The sequence below is a fragment of the Ambystoma mexicanum genome, chromosome 12 (genome assembly GCF_040938575.1).
Source record: "Ambystoma mexicanum isolate Mex_15411 chromosome 12, UKY_AmexF1_1, whole genome shotgun sequence".
Taxonomy (NCBI): Eukaryota; Metazoa; Chordata; class Amphibia; order Caudata; family Ambystomatidae; genus Ambystoma; species Ambystoma mexicanum.
The window spans coordinates 71,069,689-71,093,900 of NC_090936.1; the positions used below are offsets into that span (position 1 = coordinate 71,069,689).

At 42.8% G+C, this 24,212-nt stretch overlaps 1 protein-coding gene across 1 annotated transcript in view; it reads left to right on the plus strand.

The window, feature by feature from the left end:
• ADAMTS20 (ADAM metallopeptidase with thrombospondin type 1 motif 20) overlaps positions 1–24,212 on the plus strand; it is a 779,002-nt gene that overhangs the window by 582,024 nt on the left and 172,766 nt on the right. Inside the window, exon 28 of the mRNA XM_069628019.1 lies at positions 1,049–1,225. Within this exon, the coding sequence (XP_069484120.1) occupies positions 1,049–1,225 (177 nt within the window). The remainder of the gene's footprint in view (positions 1–1,048; positions 1,226–24,212) is intronic.

The following is a 24,212-nucleotide window of genomic DNA, read 5'->3' on the forward strand; positions in this document are numbered from 1 at the left end:
GCTTCCCTTTGGCATCACCCTCCCAGGGTGTTGGAGACCACGAACCGAGAACCCCTTCGTCTCACAATCGTATCATCACAAGCTTGACCCATGATTGCGTCTAGAATCCCACTCTTGATTGCTCAACTGTTCGCCCGCTTCACCATACAGCTGAGGTCTAGGCAAGCTGCGTCTCTCCAGATACTTTGACCTAAGACTCCCTCAACATTGACTTTAAAGGATAGAGCTGGTGGGATTTGTACGCCAAACTGGAGAGCCACAGTTTGCCTACCACTGCTCTAGATCATTAGGTCCGAAAATCCCTTAATGATTGTTACTGCATTTCAGACTGAAAACATGTTCGATTTTCAGATACTTTGAAATCCATGAATATAGTTTAGAAAATGAAATCGGAAAGGGTGGGAAGGAAATGTGGGGTCTTCTGGGTCGCAAGGAGACATTTTTGCTTTGTATAATTTCCCGAAAGCTGTCCTCAAACAAACTGTTTAATAAAAATCTAGTTGAAAAGAGAACTATACTTGTGAGATTGTGTTTGTCCCTGGAGGAACCATTTGGAATTCCTCCCGAGGATTCCCCCAAAATCATGGGAATGAGCCCCATAGCTTTCCATTACCATTAATAATTGTCCTCTTTAACCATGCACTTCCTCCTTCAACCTGGATGATCTGTGCCTCGTGTGGACTAATCCAGCCGTTATAGGAACCTGTGTTCAACGTTACTGTCACAGGTTAAAATCTCGACAGGTTCACTCAGTCCATGTTATCAATATCGATAAAATGACTACCACTGGGTTTGGTAATAGAAGACATCTATTATCTGTATATACTGCCAAGCGGTCTCCCTGAGGAAGAATGTATGCCTTAGAAATGCACGTCTTAAGTTACATATAAGAAGGCAATGGAAGATGGCCGCAAAATGTTTTCAATCGCGTGTGACAGACCTTTTAAATGTCCACAATGGATTTGTTCTACTGCACTGAAATCTAAATGCGAGCTTTTGAACATTTGCTAATCTCTCGATTGGCCTTTTGTTTCTGTTTCTTTTTCAGTGTACTCAAACATGTGGTGGTGGAGTAAAGACACGAATAGTGATTTGTCAGGCGAGTAACGGCCAAATATTGACAGATCAAAACTGTGAGATTCTCGACAAACCACCAAATATGTCTCAATGCAATGCACATGCTTGTCCAGGCGATGTTTTATGGCATCGGAGACCATGGCAATCGGTATGATCATTTATCACTTGCTCCTTTTCTGTGACATACATTATAGTATGTGTTGTTGATTCACGCAGAACATGAAAACAGACATGTGTGTAACTGCTGTAAATTGATCATTTGTAATCGGTCAATAGGGTTCTTAATGCCTTAAAAGCAAGCACATTGATTTAAAACAATCAATACTGTAGTGCACACCTTTAGAAAGCAGGTACATTCTGGGTTTCATGTCCCTGAGTTTACATCCGCCAGTATTTAATGTACTCAATACATTTTGGCTTGGAGGAAAACTGGAAATTCCCGGAGTATCCTCAAGATGCTTTCTCGCAAGTGAAGGTCACAAATAATTGCTCAGATGTAGCATGAAGATGTTCTGTGCATCTATATACTTGCTTCAGTGGCCATTTGTGTCACTGTGTTCTTAAAAAGACTGGTGTAAGTGTGAGATGCTTATTTGCCTCTGTGCAAATCTCTGTGGACCAGGAGCATCATGGTTGTCCTCCTGATTGTGGATTGATTATGTTTTCTGAACTTCTAGAGCACAAGAGCCACCAATCTTGCCATCTAGTAGTCAAAATAACAGAGGGTTTAGCTAGAAGGCACGAACAGGAACATTTAACCTTTTGATCCTAAAGTAAAAGTGGCCCGTAATACATCTCATATGAAATGGGAGCAAAATCCAGTTTTGATCCCCCAAAAATGAAGATGGGTGACCTCCTTGCGTCGGGGGAATTGTAGGTGCTATTAGCTAAGAAGTGCCAAGGAGCTGCATGGTTCTGAAGGGGTCATAGGTCATCGATTTCCCTGAAATAAAGGTTGGGGATAGCAATAACATAGACAGCACTAATATACATTTTAGGATTATTTCATGTCAAATATCTATAGAGAGGTTCAACGTCCATAAACGAAAATATTTGCATTCAGGGGCAGCAATGTTGTAGCTTGTGGTTCAGCAATATGCTACTGTATTAGAAAGTTCAAGTATGATGTCACTGTTGCTAGGAAGCCTCCCCTTGACTTTAGTAGATCACTGTGTCTTGGTTCTGATAGGATGACATTTTCCGTCCCCGAATTTCTCCAATGTGAATCTTGGTAAGAGGTGATTTGTTTGAAGGATATAGACCAAAATACGTTTGGTGAGAAATATTTTGGTTGAAATTATAGACTAAAAAACATTTCCATGAAAAAAAGACATAAATTAATGATTTCATAACTATTTAATTAAATGTAAACAGCTTAAGAGTTATATTGTATAAGGAACTCATGGTGGCAACAGTAAAGACAGGCACAAGTGATCACAGTTCAAGGGTGTTTATTAAACTGTATAGGTAGGTTGGAAAAACGCCAAATCTAAACCCCAATCTAAGATGGGAGCAAGCTTTGACCATCAAACAATTATAAGGCAATCCTAGTGGTGTCTTTGTCAAATAAAAGGGCCTATACTAAGAAAAACATATTGCCAATTCTTACGCTAAATACCAAAGAAGTGTGGGATAATGTTTTTAAGAAAGAAGAAATGTTCACAAATAATAAGTCAGGATGCGGTAGTCGGGATCTCCCTTCCCCAAGTTTTAAGCATGGGATAAGGTAGGATTCTGGAGCACAGCACACGCTTGAGCTTTCCCAGCACGAGCCAACAGGGCCTTCATTGGTTTAGTCTCTTTTCTACAAAAAGTCCCTGGCCTCCTAGCACCTGATGGGTTTCAAAATAATAACCAAAAGTTCCTTTCTGTATGCACAGTGAGTGATACCTTTTCACCCTTGGATTCCCCTCTTCCGGGCTCAGACGCTTCTCAAATGTTAGCTTCCCTTCGTCGGGTTCACTACGGTTTTCAACACAATTTTGTCAGTGACATTCATGAATCTTATTGTCTTTTTAAACAGTTCACTTTGGACATCCCTCTGCCCGGTTCACTGTTGTCAACACACTGTATATCGGGACTTTATACTTCGCCCACTGTTTATCGGCGTCCCTCCTTCGGGTCCACTCTTGCTAACTTTGTCAATCACACCTTTTCTCATTCAGTTCTCACGATGCGGGATTCACTTCCCTTAGCTTCGCAATCATCTGTCGGCCAAAGACTTTCGAGTGTACAGAGGATTATACTAGACCCCGGTATGACCACTTTGACCTCTTCCTCACCTTTCCCAAGGCCTTCTGGTAACAGTTTCAACAATCTGGTAATTGCCCAGAGTTTCCTGAGTGAGCACCGGCATTGTGCCGTACTCCTCTGTTTCTGGTTTTCCCCCTTTTTGCTACCAATAGTTCTTTGTACTTTAACAGTTCAATTAGCCATTTGCTACTTTTCATTCGACACATTCTGTTTCCTATCGGCTCGCCCCTCGACTCACCAGTCGTGATGAACTGCTTGGATTTTCTTCTCTCTGAAGTCAAGGTTGGCACCACAGAGACAAGCATCTCTCTCCGGCTTGGATATCAGCGGAGGAGGTTCCTGTGTACCGTTGACATCTGGTGCAACACACGCTAGCTATTGTTTGCCGTCTTACGATTCCTTCTGCAGAGGTTTCACAGGCCTCGGTTGGAAAGGGCAATGTCGCTTCTCTGCTTGTCACCCTCTCGGTTCACGCCTTCTTTCTCTTCCTCTTGAACTGCTGTGCTGAGTTACCTCTCTCGACATGCGGTCTGCCTTGCTAATATTGTGCTCTTGTGGACCACCTTTTATCCCTGTGAGGAAGGGAAAGGGCTGTCAGGTGTGTGTGATTCTGGTCAATTTCCTGACTTTACCTGAACCTTGTGTTGGGACATGTCAGGTAAATGGCTCAGGTGTTAGTCCATCGTCCTTCGTGATATGCGAAAGTTTTCACGGGGAAAAGGTGTCATAAGAAGAGGGATACCATGTCTCACCCGTTGGTGTCTCACGTCCATTCCCCGAGGACCCCCACCCATGCAGGTGATTCTCACTCTGGTCCACCTCCAGAAACTGGATCCAATAGCGATGGCCGTGTCCTGGCCACCTGGATGACAGATCTAACTGGGCACTAGTCAGGCAGACACCTTTAGGTTTCTCACAATTGACTCTTAGTTAAGCATAGACTTATAAAATGTTACATTTTTAAACTAAGATGAACCAGTGCACAAAGTGAGAAAAATAATAAAAAATACATGGGGTACGTGTTTGGCATATGTTTGTTAAAAACATAGATTATGCAGGAGTGGTTGGGAAGGGTCAAAAGGTCAATACTTCAATGGTGGTTTAACCCGACCTCAATTAAAACTTGTTTTTGTCTTTGATAAGAATGAGCTGTAATCCATACAGACCATTTTAAAAAATAGTCCACAAAATAGTTTTAAAATAGTATTTCAAAAATACTTTGTCCTTTTCATTGAAAGCTATACAGTGTTTAAGGAAGTATTTCAAACAAATGCTTTCAGACAGTGAGCTTGCCTAGCAAAATAATTCACCAAGATCCCTTTAAAGGCTTTTTCAACTTATTTCTTCCTTTTTTATTGTTTTTCCACAGAATCCTATGGCTTGAGGTTAGGTTTAAAGGTTGTGACAAAGTGCCATGTAATACCAAGACTGTCATGAATCTCAGTTGCCATGGAGCATGGCCACCCCCTAAAGATGAGCCCCCACCGATATGGGATTAAGGGTTTCATTTTTCATCAACAAAATATATTATCAATTAATATTATCAAATAAAAAAAAAACACTGACATCTTTTCAGTTCAATTTCATCCTAAAACATACAGAATGTGTAAGAGCTGAACAATCTTTTATAACAAACTATTTGTGCCTGTCAGAAGTAGAACCTCTCCCTATTCTCTTACCATTAATAAGAAGATCCGGATGTCTGGGTGTCATCCAGAGGTGGGGATATGTGTGTGTGTGTGTGAGAGATCACCTTTTGGCTGCTGGCCATAACTAAGGTTCTCCCCCTTCCAAAGTTGGACCAGCTTTTCCCTGTGAATCTGAATAAGGCATGTTTCAACATTTCCTGCCCCTCAGCTCGCATAGTAAAGGAGTTGTGTCTTAGAAGTACCATAGGTCCTAAATACAATACTGTAGGAAATTGTCCAAAATTGGGCTTGTCATGGACATCTCTGGGAAAGGATTACATATTGGCAGTGTTATGGGGCATGTATAAAACTAAAATCTGAAAGATGTACATGAGAGAACTAGAAAACATGCTCCCCCAGCAAAGGAAGAACCAGTGGCATCATTTTAGATAACCATTTTGGTAATTGCCCTTTTCTCAAATATCATTCTAATATCTTTTGTGCTCAATATCACTTGCCAGCTGGCACACTCGTATTGCCCCAACATATTTGTCAGAATTTAAATACATGTTTAGTAGTGGGAAAATGAGATGCATCGTCAATGAGTTTAGCCATTGTGTGCATACTGCTTGACCCTTCTGTGTGCACTCCTTGTCCATGTGTGAGTTTCTTCAAAGACCTCTACCGCCCTCGTCCGGTTCATCAATGATGCCCTCCAACATAGTGATGTACAGGTGTGCGACATCCGTGGGATCCTATGTAAATTATCCATATTGGAAATATCCAACGAAACATATTTATTGATTCACCAATGTATTGATTATATATTTATGATACGTTTGTACATACAATAGAATGTGCCGTGTTGGCATGCCTTGTAATGAATAAGCATATTTTTTATTTATATATTTTTGTATGGTACATATTTGTATATATAACAGTGGCACATTTGAGCCAACTTTGAGTATCTGCACATGCAACTGTATAGAAAGTGTAAGCTATGTTTCCAGGTATTTATAACATGTTTATTTTCGCAGGGTTACTATCTGCACCATTTGCAGATCAGTGGGACATGCATTTGATGTTTGCGACATGGTGCAGTCCCAAAGATTCCAATTGGTCCTTCTTGTGCATATTTCACTTTAAGGCATCGCGGGCCATATTCTACGCACTTTGCATGGAGCCGTGCAATTGTGCGCCGTGGCATCCTGGTGTAAAATCGTATTATAGGACTGCCTTTCCTCACTGGTGCGCGGTTTGTGTGATATGTTCTGGGGGCAAGTGTAAATAATCGTATAGTACAGCCATGATTTTTACCGTCATACTTAAATTATGCATTAACAATCTGTATAAGGTGACTCTTCCACTGTGCAATCAGAGTTGTTGTTAAATAAATAAAAAATAAACAAAGATAGGAAAAAAGTAGTTCCTTATACTCCCTGCGGGCCGGAAAAAACTTTTGGTTATTTCGTCTACCATGCAGTTGTGTATGGTTTGCGTTTTCTACATATTGTTTCAATATGAGGAATATGGACTCGTCTATGTTGGAAGAATGCGCTTTTTAAAATATATATCACCGAGACCGCTTTGTTGAAGTCTTCCTGGCCTGTATCTATGGAATTGTTGACATAATATTCTAAAATTTAGTGGGGAAGTTCAAAACCCTTTTTCTTTTTAATGTCAGATGGTATGGAAGCCATATGCAACAGGTTAGGCAGTTCTGGAAAAGGAAATTCTGTAGCAGTTTATCACATCAGTGAAAAATGCATTTTTTTAAAGGTATTTGATCTTTTGTCTATCCATCTGGCGGACTCTGATTGTCTGTGATATGTTGCAAGCCTGTGAGCAGAACATTTCTGCCCGGAATATATAAACCCCAGATACCAAACTGTCTGATCCGTCAAACGAATAGATTCTGATCTTCATTAAAACTCACAGAGGAAAATAAGAAATCATTTCTCTGAATATTTGAAACTCAGAAGAATGCAACTAGTTCTAGGAAAAAGACCACCTTTAAAGACACAATTTGTAGTATTGTTTTATTTTTGGAAATACATTTCATCAGAAATGCACAGAACAGCATTAAATCCAACCAGCAAATAAAGTCATTAATCGACTGTAGACAATCTATATTTCTTCGCACCCTCTTATCATAACAAACTTAATGAATGGGCTTAACGTTTACATGTTAGTGATCATCTCCTTTAATTAAAAAAAATCTTAGCGTAGCTCAGACCAAAATTAAATTGTGAGGTCCATTAAAAAAAAAAATGTGCCCTTATTTTCTCAATAAATCAAACTCTTAATTTGTCTTTCAGACCTTTCTTTGGAAGTAAACACCACAGAATTGGAGGCACTAATGTGTTATGCTAACCTGTGTGCATGGACGCTTACACAATCATGGCATCTGGTGCATGAACAAAAGAATGACCAAGACAATAGGTTCAGCCCAATTTAGGGGTAAACAGCTGGTATTGCAGAAGCTTGTTGTTGATGCAACAATAACAGAGTGTATGCTCTCCTGATTTGCAGGACGTAAAAGTATTCTTAGTGTGGGACTGTGCATTACAGTGATCAGACGACCACGCTTGTGCATCATGTGCATGCGTGTGTTGCTTTTGTGTGAAAATGCTGATTGAGCACCCATGGCCGCAGGAGAGGCTGCGTCCTTTACTGATGTGCCGACTGCAAAGGCTTCTACAATACAACCCGGTGTATAGTCTCTAGTGCACTAATGGTGGTATTGATGGAAATTGGATGGCTAGCTTGGGATTTTTTGGTGTGTTGATGTTTGTTCAGTGTTTTGTATATACATGGCTGTATGACCAAATGTACATATGATTGGAGTGTTGTATGAAACAGTGTATCAGTGTTGCAGCATCTGATGTCGACCCTGTGCCTAGGTAGTAGTATCATATGGCCAAATACTATATTAAAATGGCAGATATCGTAATAATATACCCATGTATTCTAGGTACCACCCCATGCCAGTCATTGTCATCATAGAGTCAACATATGCCAGGCATTGGTTTAATTCACCCAAGTGGTGTCACACTATGCCACAATACCCTGTTGAATACTGGGTACTGGCGGTATATGGACATGTTCTCACATTGCATGCTAGGTCTATCATATGACCATGACTGAGTCTTGGGTGACAGATACTTCTATGATATGCTCAGATCAAAGCAGCATATGCACATGGGCCTTCATATGCTCTGCTACTCCGCCCACCTGTTAATTATTGTCACTACATGTACAAGCATTCATACCATCTCCCCAGGTAGTCCTCCCTCCATATAACCATGTAATCACATGACATGCCATATATTGCTATGATATGCCCATGTCCTTGCACCATACACAAAGATGCACTCCCAGTCATGCTCACACAGGCATAGGCACCCACGCAAGCTCTTTCTCACACACATGCACACTGTGAGAAACATGAGGGTATCCTTACACTTACTCCCCTTGGATCCTCTCCTCAGGTTGCCTGGGAAAGGTCATTGATTTTGATCCTGAGCCTGGGGGTGGAGAAGCGAGGGAAGATTACCTGGGTGGAGGGTCCTTGGGTATTTGGGAGACGATATCCACAGGCGAGACTAGGTATCCCACTTTCCCTATTGAGAACCAACTTCCCCCTCTTCCCTGGCATTCATGGGCTGTTGCAAAACATCTCCCCTCATTCAACCCATTATAGTACTGGGACGAGGAAGAGGCAACTAGGAGTAGTGAACACTAGTAAGTCATTTCACCACTCTAATGCTGAGAAGAGGAAGAGGCCTGCAGAATTTTGAGAAGGTCAGGCATATTCCATGTTCTCCTCTAATTGCAACCAGCAATTACAATTTGGAACTCACATCTGCATGCTGTCAAGTGGTTGCAGGTGTAAGAAGGGAGGAGACCAGCAGCAAAGAGACCAGCAGGGAATCCTGTATGCCAGGAGGCATCCATGGTGGATCCTGCAGGATAGCCAGGACGCCGGCCTCCTGATCTTGAATACTAATTGATACAGGGTTTTTTAGGTAGATCTGATGGTCAACATGAACACAGGTTACTCAGACTGGTTTTTCCCTTTTCACATCTTCCCCTTGTATGACGTCTGGTCGGATAGCAGTTTGTTGGTTTCCAGAGTCGACTCATGCGTAAGCAGGATGACCATTTATTTTGACTGGTTCATGGGTTTTAAATGGCTCCGGGATGCAAAGGGTATCAATGTGTTCCTCATCGTCAGGTACAAACACATATTCTTCACATTGCACCCATCCTACCTCCAAGGGTACCTCTTTTTGATTTTTGGGGCAGACCCTAGCCATATGGCCTTTTCCTCCACAGGAGAAACTGGTTATTGTAGGAATTGCCAGAATTTTCTCCAAGGACATGGATTGTATTGTGTCGCTTATCAGGAAGGGCTTTAGTTCTTCTTTTCTACCTCTTTTCTCAACCCTTGTATATTTTCCCATACAGGTGTCTTTATCCGTTTTCCTGTACTCCTTACTCAGCATCGATTGGGGGCTAGATTTGATCTAGCTGTTTATGTCATTGCTCAATGTAAGTTTCTTAAAAGTTTGGCAGCCTCAGCATAGGTTTGATCCGTGTCAACTGCCTCCGGAAATGAGGGTTTGTTCAGTTGTAAGATGGCCATCTTCAAGGATGGTGTCCACTAACTAGTTGTTCTAGGGAGAGAGCCACCATTACCTCTGGAAGCGTCTTTGAGAGGGTCAAGGTGTTCTGAATACGGTCTCCTAGTTCCACTCGGGCTCTGTGGGGTTCAGCCTAATTTCCCAGAATTTCTAACAGTAGAAATGTTCTGTCTGTCCAGCCCAGTGTAACAGACCCCTTTTTTTTATATTTTCAAACAAAGTTGTATACTGGGGAATTAATGTTTGATGTGAGTTCTACACTGCCCTGACCCCATGGAAAAGGTCTCCTCCTATGGGAGAAAGGAAGACATCCTCAGATTCGTCACAATACATAGAACCATTTACACACTAGACCACTCACATTCACCCCCACAAATCCACTTGCACGCAGAGATGGGCCTGTGTAGCAAACACACACACATGCACTAACACATGCCAAGATTCCCACACACATAGCTACCTTTCACTCATCTAAAAACATATGTAAACTCAAAGTGGCTCACATTCAATGACACAAGCACACCCATATAAAATTATACAACTTTGCACAGTCACACACACACACATATTTGGTGCACAAAGTCATACTAAATACTCTTTAAAAACAAAATGGTTCCCTAACTCTACGTGCGCCCTCTTATCGATGTTATTCAATTCTGATTTATCTGTCTAAAAATAAATTCAAATAAATGTTTGTAGTAAAAATAAACCACCTATGCATAAATACAACTCAAGAACCTTTATAATGACACAGTACTGACCTACCGATCGTCTTATTTCACAAAAGTCATAGTGCAGAGTTACTAACAACCAAGACATTCTCTGAAGAATTTCAATAGTCCAGCTATAGGAAAAAACACATAGATCGTGTCAGACAGCATTCTTTAATGTTTCTATCAGCCCATGGGCTCAAAAGACCCATTGAAGAGGCTACTCCATTCCCAAATTTGATCATTTATTTCCCTAAATGACGGGTCCCTTTATAATACTGCATTTGGGCTTCCTGCATTGGCAATGTAGCCACCTACTGCAACATGTCTACCTGCCGATTATGATGCAGACCAGTTATTAGACTCGCAAATGTGTAGATAATTGAAACATCTCCACCAGTTATAAGCAGTGGGTCATCCTGGGTTAAATTCCTTTCATGTCACTGGATAAACACATAGGGCCTGATTCACAGAGCATTTTTCAATGGGATTTCACCGTTATGTGAATCAGACACATAGGCTGTAAGATACATGATAACCATTTGCGTGGTTCTCTCATCCAGAGTTTTAAATGGCAGCAATTGCAAGTAATCCACACACAATATCTCAAACTTTATTTTTCCTAGTAAATTCATTTTTTATATTTCGTATTTCTTGGGTTTTTTCTGTCTAAATGCAAAGGGCTTGGAACATTCAGATTTAGAAAGGAAACTGCAGACCCCATGTGTCCGTCGGCTACATATTTTTTAACTCGCAGGCCGTTTTTACACATAGGCACAATTAAGGAGATAGGAAGATTCCATCCCATTGTCTCGGGCGGATTGCTCAGGGGCAACGTGTTCGCCTTGGAAGCAAGATGATACAGAGCAGCACAGCCGGTCAAATAGCACAGCGAGTGGTATCCATGCAGAGCCTGCTGATGCAGGTTCGAATCCCGGCAGGGCAAACTCAGCCTGTCTTCCTTCCGAGGTCGATAAATGAGCACCACACACTGTGGGTAATAATAAGCAGCGCTTAAATACCTGAGTGTTTGTAGCGCTATATAAATGCTAAATCATTATTATTATCATATCATATCATATTGCAGGTTTTTCCATCGAAAGAGAATTTGTGAAATGTGTTCCACTGCATTTTACAGCAAATGTATGTGGGGGATAAGAGGGTATCCCCCCGCATACTTTTGTGGTAAAATGTTCTTTAAAATAAAATTGATGAATTCTTTCTCAGTGAAAAAAAATGATGAAATCAAATTGAATCGAAGTAAGTATTGGAAATTGTGTGTTAATATGGATTTGTTCATTGAAGTCGACTCAGTTTTACTAAATAAAATATGCGATCCCTGGACGAAAAAACATTTGATGTTTGACTTGGTATGACTACCATAGACTACCATAGACAAACAGGGTATCAGAAATACGTCAGGGAAAGTATGTTAGAAATGGTTAAAATACAGTGGGGAAAAATAGGGATTAAAAACTTGGGAACGTGCAAGGGATCGTCTTGGGATAGTGGGTGGATAACGGTGCGGTTGATATCCCCATTTATTAACCCAACACAAATCTGATTTGCCAAAATGATAGGGCCAAATACAACAAAAGTTGTCCCTTGTGGAAAAACATATGTTTGTATAGCCTTTCATTGTTAAGTGTCTGAGTAAATCGAAACGACACTCGGTTCACGATGAGGAGTGGTGATTTCACTCCTGACCAATTGGGAATACTCTTCCTATGTAAATGGACGATAAGGAATATTACCCCTAGGAATAATGTTACAATGCCGAAAAATGTAGATGCATAGCATTCTAATTACAGTTAACCTACAAAAAGGTTGCCTATGGCGGAAGACTTTAGCAAACACTTTGTTCTCAATATGCCTTTTCGGTCTACTATGACGTCATACCAGTGGAATATGGAAGTCACATCAAAGGAACGAGGTCATGGCATCAGAACCGGAAATTGTTTGGGACTCCGTCGGGTCCACTCTACATTTATGGCTTGCGTAGGATGAAACATGCTAACCCGGCGTACCGTGTCATTTTAGCATAAACAGGAGGGTCCCTGCCGGCAAGCATGATCCCATTCAAGTCCCTGAAAACATGGCAAAACCGGTTATGTGATCAGAAAGGCAGGCCACAAAGAGGTGAAGGGGCTGCTTCTCAGTGTGCGGGTCTCACTCGGCATTAGAAGTAATGAGCATGTAGTGCCTCCACCTGCAGTGTTTGGGGTACACCCTGTAACTTGAAGGCAGGTATTAGGAAAGAACATAATATAATGATTCAAGGAGAAAATAAGCACAATTTCAAGGTATGTGTTTAATCCAGAGCTATTCCTCCCCCGAATGACTAGCACATCATCGAGAGTCTTCTCTTCCCTTCTATACAGCCGAGAGAGAGCAGCCAGTTATTACAGGAAAAGCACAGGTTTATCCCCTTTTCCTTGCAAGCTCCTAAGCAATCTACAAACTGTATATGTACATATCAACAAAAGGTCTGGGAGCCCCTCTACCGAGAACGAACACGGCTAAATGATCTGTTCTATATCAGTAGGTTCTCACTCAGGAGGGTCTGTACCTGTCTGGGGTTGCTGTGGTACTCTTGTTCAGAGGAGAATTGCCTGGCATTTCGGTGCTGGACTGCCCCAGGACAGGACAAAGGCTGACATGCAGATGGAAATGTCACTTCTGGAAAATGTACAGTGAGCTAAAACGTGGTTGAGGATCCTCCCGAGTGGGTATCTTTCCATAGAACAGGTTTTGGCCGTGTTCGTTCTCGGTAGAGGGGCTCCCAGAACTTTTGCGGACTTGGGTTTTCACCATAAGTTAACCTGGGTAATCCAGACGTGGACCCCTTGCTCACTGTGCTTAGAGAGGCACAGCTTCACCTCACTGACGAGGCTCAACAAGGCCGAAACACAACTCTGGGGTTGCTCTTGGTACTATTCGTCAGAGAATTGCCAAGCATTTTGGTGCTGGACTGCCTGGGTAGATGGGACCCGACTGATATACAAGTGGTTGTTCCTCCTCTGTGAAGGTTGTAGTAAGTTAAAACATGGTTTGGTTGAGGACAGTGTGCAAAAACTACTAAAATGTTGTATCTGCTTAGCTTGCCACTTTGAGGAGCATGTGCCCTGCTGCTCCTCCCTTCCACTGGATGCCCAGCAGGACTCTTCCCTAACTCCGATGCAGCAGACGGTTGTTAGCAAGGCTCCGAGGCCAACCGGGCACCAGCAAAGGTGATTCCGCTCCCTTGCTAACCGCGAGCAAAGGCTGATATCCCAGGTCTGACAACTGAGACATATAATAGTACCTACTAGGAAAACTATAAACGGAGGGCAGAGGGGCTCTTCTCCAACTATCAATTAACAGCAAAGTAGAGTAGGACATCGGGCGGAGGCCTGGTCGTTGAGATACTGTAGTCCCCACCCTACAGGAGGTACCTGTGAACTGCAGGAGGTGCCAGAAACCATGAATGGCTTTCTCTTTCCCGCCTAAGGTGCTCACATGTATGACCTATAGCAAGTTATCACTGTGGCACCTCCAAGTGGATCTGTGTTCTAGGACAGGCAGGTCACTGATAATGTACTATACTGGCTCAATCCATTGTCGGAAAGGCTGATAGAGGCATATTCAGACCAAAACTGATCATTATGTTTACATGTATGTCCGAAACGACAAGGTAATAAAAGCACCAGTAACCCCACCGCAAAACCTCAACCCTCCTCTCCGCATACACGCTAAACAAACACAACCACGTCCTTGCACAGCGATCTGCATGCACGTCATTACACTGCAAGAACAAAACAAACCACACATAGTCCCGCACGACAGCACGTGGGAGTCTACCAATCCATAAACCGCAGCCGTCGTGCGGAGTCTACCGATGCATAAACCCCAGCCGTGCTCCGCAAACAGTGCTAACGGAACTGAGGCTGTCAAGAGGACATCAAAACTTCTCGGCGAAACCGAAACTTTTAGATTTTTTTTTAAACACAATTAGAAGAACTGTTGGTGTGGGTAGGGGCGTATTTATTCCAACCATTGGTTTGTTTCTGGCATTGTGGTTTGCTGAGAGTTGCACATTCCAACAGTACCTTAGTTGCAGTTTGTCCCCCCCTGTAGAAGATCTAACAGAACAAGTCCCCGATGTCTGAGACTTGACATAGTACGGTGTTTGTTTTGCTCTTTGTTTTTGTTTGCCTCATTTTATGTTATGTACTTGAATGAGTGTTCTCTCCTGTATCTCCTGTAATGTCATGGTCTTTATTCATGGTGTGTTGTTCATTGGTGTTTCCTTTTTGTTGTCTAGCTGAATTTAGTCTGAAAATGGTCTCTTGATGCGGCCTGAAAGTTAAGTGGGTCCAAGCTCTGCTACTGTTATCTGTTAACTTGGTGCAAGATGCCATGCTTGTTTTTTTTTTTATAAGGCTGAACTGATCTATGTGATTTTAACAGAAACAAAAATAAAGAATGACATTTTAACAAAACAAAAACAACAAAATAATCTAATTCTTTTTTGGGGGAGTCCCCTAAACCCTCTATTTCCCCATGTTTAAACCCCCCCCCACCTCCCCACTAGATGTAAACCCTTACCCAACCCCCACATACATATAGTTTTAAAAATCGGTATTTTTTCGTTGTTTTTTGATTTGTTAAAATGTCATTCTTTATTTTTCATTCATTAAAAACACTGGATGCCATCCGGGGCAGGAACAGAGGCATCTATAAATGCTGAGAGTATCTGGCTATTTCGGGAGTATCTGGCATATACATGACGTGCCAGATCATTATCTGGCAGTGCCTGGGCATTTGGTGGAAACACTTTGGCAAATACGGGCAAATGCCTGACATGTGGTGGTAGTAGCTGGATATAGTGGTATGATGGCGCTCAGGGGTTCATTAAGAGCACCTGTCTTTCTAATCATGACAACGATGATGGTTATTGGTCTATGATGCTAGGGGAGAGAGAGAGAGAGGGAAGAGAGAGAGGGGGCGAGAGAGAGAGAGAGAGTGTGTGTGTGTGTGTGTGTGTGTGTGGGTGTGTGTGTGTTTGTGTGTGTGTACACGCGCAAGTGCATGCCTCTTGGTGGGTGTTCTTTTTCTGTGTGCCACATGGATTCATGTGTTTGCGACTGTATCTTTGCATGCTTGTGTGGGCAAAGGTTTTGGAGAGCAAGTTCATAACACAGCAATGCACAGAATGGATGACTGGTATGTTGGGGAAGCACCCGACTATCTTATTGCAATCAGTTAAGATCTTGGGCATATTACGTCAATGTCCTACATGTGGGCCTAGTAGCTGGCCCTGTGCTGGTAAGGGCTGGACATATATGGGCCATATGCTGGAACTAGCAGGGCCCTATGCTGGCACTAGCTAGGCATGTATGTTCCATTCCTGCTCTGCAACGTACATCCAATCACACTTACAAAGTGTACACTTAACCCCCGATACAAACACCAACAAACAAGAACACATCCCAAACCCCACAGCCATCCACTTCCCTCCAGTACACCCATGTGTGCCAGAAGCAACCCACATACACTTGAAAGCCCCAGACCGGTGGGCTTTGCCACTTCTTTTTAAAGCTAGAACTGAATTATACAATTTAAAATACCAGAGTGTTTCCCAGCAAATGGAATGCATTTATGGTAGTCTTTTTCTAATCATAGGCAATACTGTACAGTTTGGTGATAGCATTTACAGCAGTGTAAAGAGCTCAGTGTTATAACAGTGGACAACTACACTGTGCTAAAGGTGTTAAGTGTGTGACTGTTTACAGCACAAAACCACTTTGAAAACATAAGGGGCATTTTCGAAAGATCTTACTTTGAGTAACTCTGACCGCTCCTGGTTTACTGTAAGTAAGTCATGGACTACTCAGGAGTAAGTAAATGTTACTCGTAGCAGCTACTTTGTGAATCAAATACCCCTCCCCAGGTATATGTCAAAGCAACTTATTTATGAATTGGACTTCCCTAGTAAGGCATTATAACACCCAATTCTTTCTTTGACAGTTTGTACTAAATGCCACCCTTTGTGCATATCTATGAACAGCGCCTTGTTTTTATAAGTAGTGATATTTTTTTTATTTTGACAATTTTCTTGCGCACGTGGAAGAAATATAGCATTACTAGTTTCAAAATATGAAAATCATGGAGAAAAAAACAACCCATGGGGTACTTTGGCGTGAACGCCTTTGAATCCAGATGTGCTGTCATTTCACTGATGTCTCGGCAGGATAGCTAAGGGGCAACGCGCTCGCCTTGGAAGCAAGATGACGTGAAGCAACACCCGTTGTTCGATCCCCGGGTCCGCGCTTAGTAACCTCTGGGTATTAAGCGCGTTATAAATAACCAATTACAATGATGGGCCCTCATCGCTCTGTCTGTTGTAAAAAGCAAATGGCGTGCATATCTGTAAAGTTAACCTTTTATATTAAAAGGGATGAATAGAGCAGACTCTGTGGTTTACCAAAACCAGCTGAAAGCTGCTAAGCATTCTTCTGATAGATTTTTATAATACTTCTTCTTTTTAAATATTGATTTTTTTAAAGTTTAGCGGCCTGCAACCTTAAATTCAATGTTTTGCACCATACTGTTTTTTTTTGTACCCGCCAAGACTGGTGCTTATACATTGAATTGTCCGCCAATGTGTCTTTTTCAAAAAGTAAATAACTCATATGCTGACTTTTAAATTATGAAAAATATATATTTTATTCAAAAAGTTGTTTCAAGATGTTTCCAGCATTCCAAACAGATTGTCCTGTTTATGTGACTATTGGCCACTACATACCTTTATTTTTGTTAAAAGATTGTCCTGATTGCTGTTGAATGGCCATTGAAATATCAACTATGCTTGAAATTGTAACTTGACGTTGTTGTTGTCTTGTCTTATGTTTATGTAAAATCCAATGTACTTTTACCCATTATTAGATCGTATTTGAGTGCGCATGTAAGGTCTTTGCACATCTTCAAAGGGTTCACAGTTAACCCCCATTTTCTAAAAGCCTTTAACTGTAGAATGGGCCCCGTTCCTGGAGATGGGCTTCTTGGAGCTGTTTTCTGAGGAATAAAGACTTTGTTTCAAAGTTCCATTTGTAAAATATTAAACAATGTTACCCCGAATCACAGCATGTGTCGTTACTTTTAATAACTGTGCATGCACACTACTGAAAAAACATCATTTTGCATGCATTAAACTTCAGAAAATGTCCATTGGAAGTAGATCTTTTTTGATTCCAAGCAAAGCTGAGTGCTACAAAAGCACAGTGCATCTGTCGATGTTATTCCAATGACTTGAAGCATGTATTCTGTCACATGGGCTGTGTGGGGTGCTGTAACTGGCCTGTGGTGGTAGTGGCCTAGAGTAGCAGAGGGAGCAGATAGCGTGGCGTAGGCACAACCATCTTATGCAGTGCAAGAACACGTTCATGTTTTTCCAGGACAGAATGAGGAATCGTGTTCAATACAGTGTGTAGTCATATGTTCTGTTCCAATGCACACCGCCTGCAGCTTTTAGTCTATTTCACCACTCATGCTAGTATTTGCCTTATGCCAGGAGTCAGCAACCTTTGGCTCTCCTGATGTTTGGGACTACAAATCCCACCAGCCCTTGCCAGCATAGTGGAGGCCCATGGGAGCTGTAGTCCAAAACAACTGGGGAGCCAAAGGTTGCAGACCCCTGCCTTATGGAATGCTATACGAGATTTACAAATCTCACTAAAGCTTACACCGGTACATGCTGTATTGGCTTCTAGCTATGGAATACTTTGATGATTCTAAACATTCTTTTTAAGGAAAAGATGACACAAATGTAATACTCTCCCCAGTGCAAGAATCCCACTCACGATCTGAGACAAAAAAGACGCTGTTTTAATCTGAATAATGTCTTTTATTAAAAAAAAAAAATCAAGGTAATGAAGGTGTCTCCTAACTTACAATGCAGGGGATGGCCCCCACCGCCTTTAACTGAATACATGCAGCTTGTCCACAGAAAGAAAAACACAACCTGCCCGCAGTTGTCACAGTAATATTTTCATCAGAATTTGCACAAACATCCACACATAGAAAACACAAATAAGAATGACTATATTAGACAATGATTGTGGTCATTGTCTAGTATAGTCATTCTCATTTGTTTTTGTTTTGTGCTTGTGCTAGACTTTGCTTTTGTAGATCAAACTTTACACGATATACAGCATGGAATACTGCCATGGTTCTGTACCTGAAATGCATCTCCACTCTTAAAGTTAAATCAGTTCTCAGCATACAGTTGGAAACAAAACAGATTACTCTGAAGCAACACGTGTTGGCATCAGAGAACTATGTTGTTCTAATATGGCACACATGTTCTTGGAGTAATTCAAATCCGGACACTATTTATGGCAAACTATCGGCTCCCAGCTTGGATAGCGATCCAATCGGGTGTCATTTGTACTGTTGAATAGGTCGCACATCATTTTAAATGGCTTGGGGTCAGAAATGTTGCTTCTTTTTTAAATGTGGCAGCAGCAGCTCCTAACTCGCCTCTCACTATTCTGAAGGAATCCGGGCCATCGTGACAACACCCCAGTTTCATGTGTTCTTTAGGGGAGAGATTTCAACTCATTTTTTGAATAAGGAAGCCCACAATCACAAAGACTTGTCATTCCACATTTCAAATTGGGATAACTAAGGCATCCAGCGATTCCCAAATTACTGAAGCAGTGTGCTAATCCCAGGAGAATACCTTCCTTCTACTGGATGATTGTCAACATTCCACACAATGCCTCCTTCGTGGGCCAGGACAATACATCCCTTCTCCTCACATTCAGTTTCACTTCCCTGCCAAGTACTGCCATGAGGAAGATGACTCGTATCACTCACTTGGGTTGGGTCCTCGACCACGGTTTCTCTTCGCCGCTCTTTATGGTCCCTTTGCTGCCTCACTTGCCAAGTACCGGCATGAGGAAGACAGTCTCCCACACCTTTTGGCCCCAACCAGTCCCCATGATTCTCCCGTTACCCTGTCTGCACCCCAGAGGCATTGCCGGTTCTTCCTGGGGTCTTTCTCCTGCTCGGAGTGTTGCACAGGCTTCTCTGCATCTTTGTTCCTTTGCCTTGCAGATCTCCTGCCCGGCCCTTGGAGTAATGGCATGGAGGCTGCTTCTTGCTTTCCCGTCACTGTCTGCCATCCTCCCGGTACCATTTGGATGCTGTCGGGTGAAGGAGTCGTTTTGTCTTCTTGACTCCAGGAGCGGACTGCTCTCGGCTCTTTTCTGGCCTTTTCCGCATCTCCTTCATGCTTCCCATGCTTCACAGTCTCTCATCCTGGTTGGCTGCGTCTCCATGATAGGCAGTCCTCCTTTTGTTTTTAAGGCGTGGAAGGGACCACGCCTCAGCGGACGTTTATACCGCTGGAGTTCCTTCTTGTTCCCTGGGGCACTCGTTATGGCTCCTGAGGGCCTCTTCTTCTCAGTGCTTTTATGGATGGTGATCATCTTCATGCTAATACTTGAGTCAGTTATACTATTTGTATTGGCATCCGTCTTCTTCGTCTCAGTCCTGTTAAGGAAAATGTTAGAATTAGCTAATCGGTCTAGCGCAGTCTTCTTAACATCATGACCAACACATTTAGAAGAACTGCTATCACAATGGTGCATATTAGCATTGATATAGGAGCTCTTTATAGACTTTGGTATCTCCACAGAGAGAGAATGGTAAAGCTCAGTCATGGGATGATGGTTACCCTTAAAGAAACCTGGTGTTATTATCGGATTGTGGGGGGTTGAGGGTTTAGGAGGCCATGCCTCAGAGCCAGGTTCTTAGATGTCAGCTTGAAGACTTGGGAGCTGAAGGGGCCGTATATCAAACCCACATCCTTATCCCCAAGAGGGAAGTTCCTCTCCATGAGGTCCTCCTGCATATTACAACCCCCAGGGGTACTATAGTTCAGCGGCCGCACCTCCCTGGCCTCATGGAAAGGGGCTCCCGTGTGGGCAGAAGTGACGCCAACCGAAGGTCCATCACAGAGTGTGGGCAAGTGTGAGAAAGCTTCAAAAGGAAGAAATGAAAGTGTAAAGAACCATAAAGCAGTGCATGTACCAGAATGCACACTACCTTACTCAGTACAGCAGCCCCTGCAAAATATTTAATGCTCCAAACCTTTTTTAGGGCTCTGTCAGGAAGCAAATTGGGATCAAAATTGGACGGACACAGAGATGAAGAAAATTCAAGGTTTATTAAGGAGATTTCAGTGTGGGATAGAATAATGCACACTTCCAAATTCCTTTGTCTCACACCTCTTTCTTACCCGTGGGAGTTCAGCTTCAAACACGTTTGAACTTAAAAAGGGCGGCCTTTTCCTAGGATCTAAAAACAAAAAAAGAAGCCTTATTTTTCAATATAGTCTCTGCATTTAACAAAGTCTCTGGGTCCTCAGTCCTCAATCTGAAAACAATGACATCCCTACCTAGACAAGTCGTCAAGCACTGTCAGTCTCAAGGTTTCAGTGCCTTTCCTGTCTCTTCTTCCACTAAAACGGGTCCTCTGGCTCTTCCTTGACTCTTGGGAAGACCTAGGAGCACTGCATGCTAGGTTGCGATCACTGTGCAGTTGTGGCCAGATACCTCTAGCCAGTGTCAGAGAGCTATCACCAGTAAGTTTGCTTCCCTATCGGCAGGATCAAAATGGGATGGTATAGTGGCAGACCCAAAAACATCCACCTATAGCTTGCCATACCATTGTCTCAGTCTCTGGTGCTGGTTTGACCTTTCTTACTCCCCCGCCACCTGAGGTCCTGTATACAGTCCCTAGAACCCCATCCTCATCCTCATCTACCTCCTTGAAGGGCTGCCATTGCTTCTCATTGATGCTTTCCCACATGCCTGTTCCACCTCCTCACTTCCTGCAAACTCCTCTACACTCTCTATCCTCTCTGCCCTTTTCCCCTCCTTTGCATCTACTTTGTCTTCAGCCCCCTGCGTTGTATCTTTATCCTGTAGGCGTTCACACAATGTTGCATCCAACCACCTCTTCAGGATATTTCCCCTTTCTCCTCCCAGTATACCTCCAACCACCTCTCTCAGATACTCCTACCATTACTCCACCCGCCACATCACTCCTTGTGCTGTTTGTGAATACCACATCCATCCTGTGTTATACTGTTCTCCTTTTATCCTTCCTTCTGCAGTCTCTTATACACCTCCTTCTTATTCTTCACCTCACTCCTCAATCCCTTCTAGTGGGCACCTCTCTCCAGCATCATTTTTCCTGCACCAGCTCCCTTTTCTCCTGTGTCCTCCGGTACCTCGCCTCCTTTTCAAATCATGCACACTGTTCTCTACCATCTATGAGGGGTCAGAATGTGAGATGGACACAAAAGTATAGTTTTCTCAATGTTTGCCATTTATTAAATAAAAAGGGATGCGATAAATGCCTCTCTCCCCCTATCCTAACAACAATGTCCCAATCTAGCAAACTAAACCTAAAAAAGGATGACCTAGTGTCCAAAAAGTTTCTGACCCTCACACTAACAGACCCAACAAAAGCATACAAGAAATATTTGGCTTTCTTCAGTTCAACAAAACAGTATACAAGTTCAAACGTATAGATTTTGGAAAGTACTCCTTGTGATCAGAGTTGGGCTTCCTTCCCCTGGATCAATTCAGGAATACCATTGGAAAGGTTCTGATTCAACAAAGTTCTGTTCAGTTCAACACAAAATGTATTTTCCCTCAACTGCATCCTTCCACTTGGTACAGTAAAGTCTCTTCCACAAATACTTGTTCACAAATCAAAGCAATTGTTGTTTTCCACAATATTCTTCTTGGTAAGGCAAATGTCTCTGTCACAAAACAAGTTAAAAAATCAAGGCAATTGTTTGCCTCAAGATGTAAAGAAATTATTAACATATCACACTTATTCTTCCAATGGAATAGTTTTATCAGTACAGCACAACAACTACCTTTGGTGATGCAACAGCTGTCAAAATGATAATAGAGTTAACAAGTTCTTTCCACCACACCCTTTTACCACAAACACACTTCTTCAGATTATCTCCTTCTATCCTGCCAAGACTAACTGATCTGATCCCTATCCTGTTGAACCCGCCTACCAGGACGAAAAACTCCTACAACTACAATCGATCTTAGTGGCATTATTTGTTCCAAGGTTCTCCACACCAGTATCCCATGTGAGGAGGTCTGAACAATGGCTACCTCTTTTTTTATAGTCTCTAGACTCTTGGAAATGTGGGTTACAGGTTTCCCCAAATTGGAAACTTAAGAAAGGAGAATTGGGCTGAAGTTGCCTCTTGATTGCTTCTTTACAGCCTCCTGGTTGTTGACAATGCAGGTTACAAGTTTCCCCCAGTTGGTGTTCCATAAAAGGGGAGTTCTACCCTTGTCACCTCTGTACTGCTTCTTTACAGCCTATTTGCTGTTATCAATGTGGGTTACAGGGTTACCCCAGTTGGAATCCCATAAAAGGGGAATTGCGCCCTTGTCACCTCTATACTTTATTTGTTCAATATTCAAAATTGTTGTTTACGGGCAATTGTCCTGCTCAGAGCACCCCGCCGTCACCTTTAATGTCAGGCCAACTCACTGGTCTTCTTTGGTGTCTCTGCTAACTGTCTGCTGCTGTGGCGGACCTCCTGCATCCAGTCCACTTCGTTGCCAGCTCCCACTTAACTTCAGCGAACTGCACGGCTCTTCTCCGGAGGGCTGCCTGCTCTGTTGGTCCTCTGCCTCCTCTTGCACACCAAAGCGCCACACGTTGGGCTGGGAGCATATCTCCCCTTCAGTTTAGCTTCTCTTCCCAACACTGCTTCCAGCTCTGCGCACTCGCCTTCACTTCCGGCATTGGCACCAGCTGGCATTCTTCCTTCGGCTTCTACGGCAATCCCAGCACTCCGGTCTGCTTCTTCCTCTGCTACTCCTTCTGCATCTCTCTCCAGCTGCTACTCATTCCAGAGTTTAAATGTCCCAGTCAGGCGTCTTGCTCTATAACAACTAGACCACATATTATGGTTAATAGCACCTTTGATCCTTACTAACTCTGAGCCCTTCTTCATTGTCCCTGTACCACTGGCATCATGGATCTTGAAGTCCATAATGTTTGCACAGCAGGTACATTAGTTTGCTCTATTTTACAATATGCCTTCAATGCTTTAGGAAGAATAGGGGAATCATGAGTTAGAGGTCACCAATTTCCACTGATATGAGTCCCCTCCCATGTGATCCTCCCACATAATACCGCCCCCAGGATCAGGTAGTGGCTGCCTTCCCCTCGCCACATGAGAGGAGGCCCATACAGGGGTTTCAGTGATGATCTCGCTAGATTCATCCCACCGCATTCCCAGGTACTGCCCCTTTTTTAGCACTACTCAGGCGTGGGTTGACATTATACTGAAACTCTGATTGGTTGAATTGTTCTAGTTCATGGGCGCTCTGCCGTTGCCATCGTCTCTCCACTAGACCCATAGGATATGTGACCCAAGCCTTTATTGTGGCTGCATCCTTTTTGGATCCACATTTGTTTGCCGTCTGTAGCGGGATTGATTTTTCCAGAGTTCTGTGGTTCAGCTTTACATGAGGCGGTGCTCCAAGGTGAAATGTAGTGTTGGCCTCCTGGCGCATGATCATTCGCCATTTCTAATGCAGTGCCAGTAACATGCCGGGTAATGGCATCAGGTGGTTTTCTGGTTCTAATACAATTGAGGGAAACTTCTCTCCATATTTTGGAACGACTACAATAACCCCTCCTGCCTTAGTTGCCCTAATATTGCTCTATGTTCTATACTCCTCTGCCATCATCCCTCTTGGGAGGAGGATGTCATGTGACCGTTACAAATGATAGAGTCTGAGGGTAATGGAGCAATAGGTTTTCAGGTGGATGGGCGAGTCTTCTTATGCCCCATTACA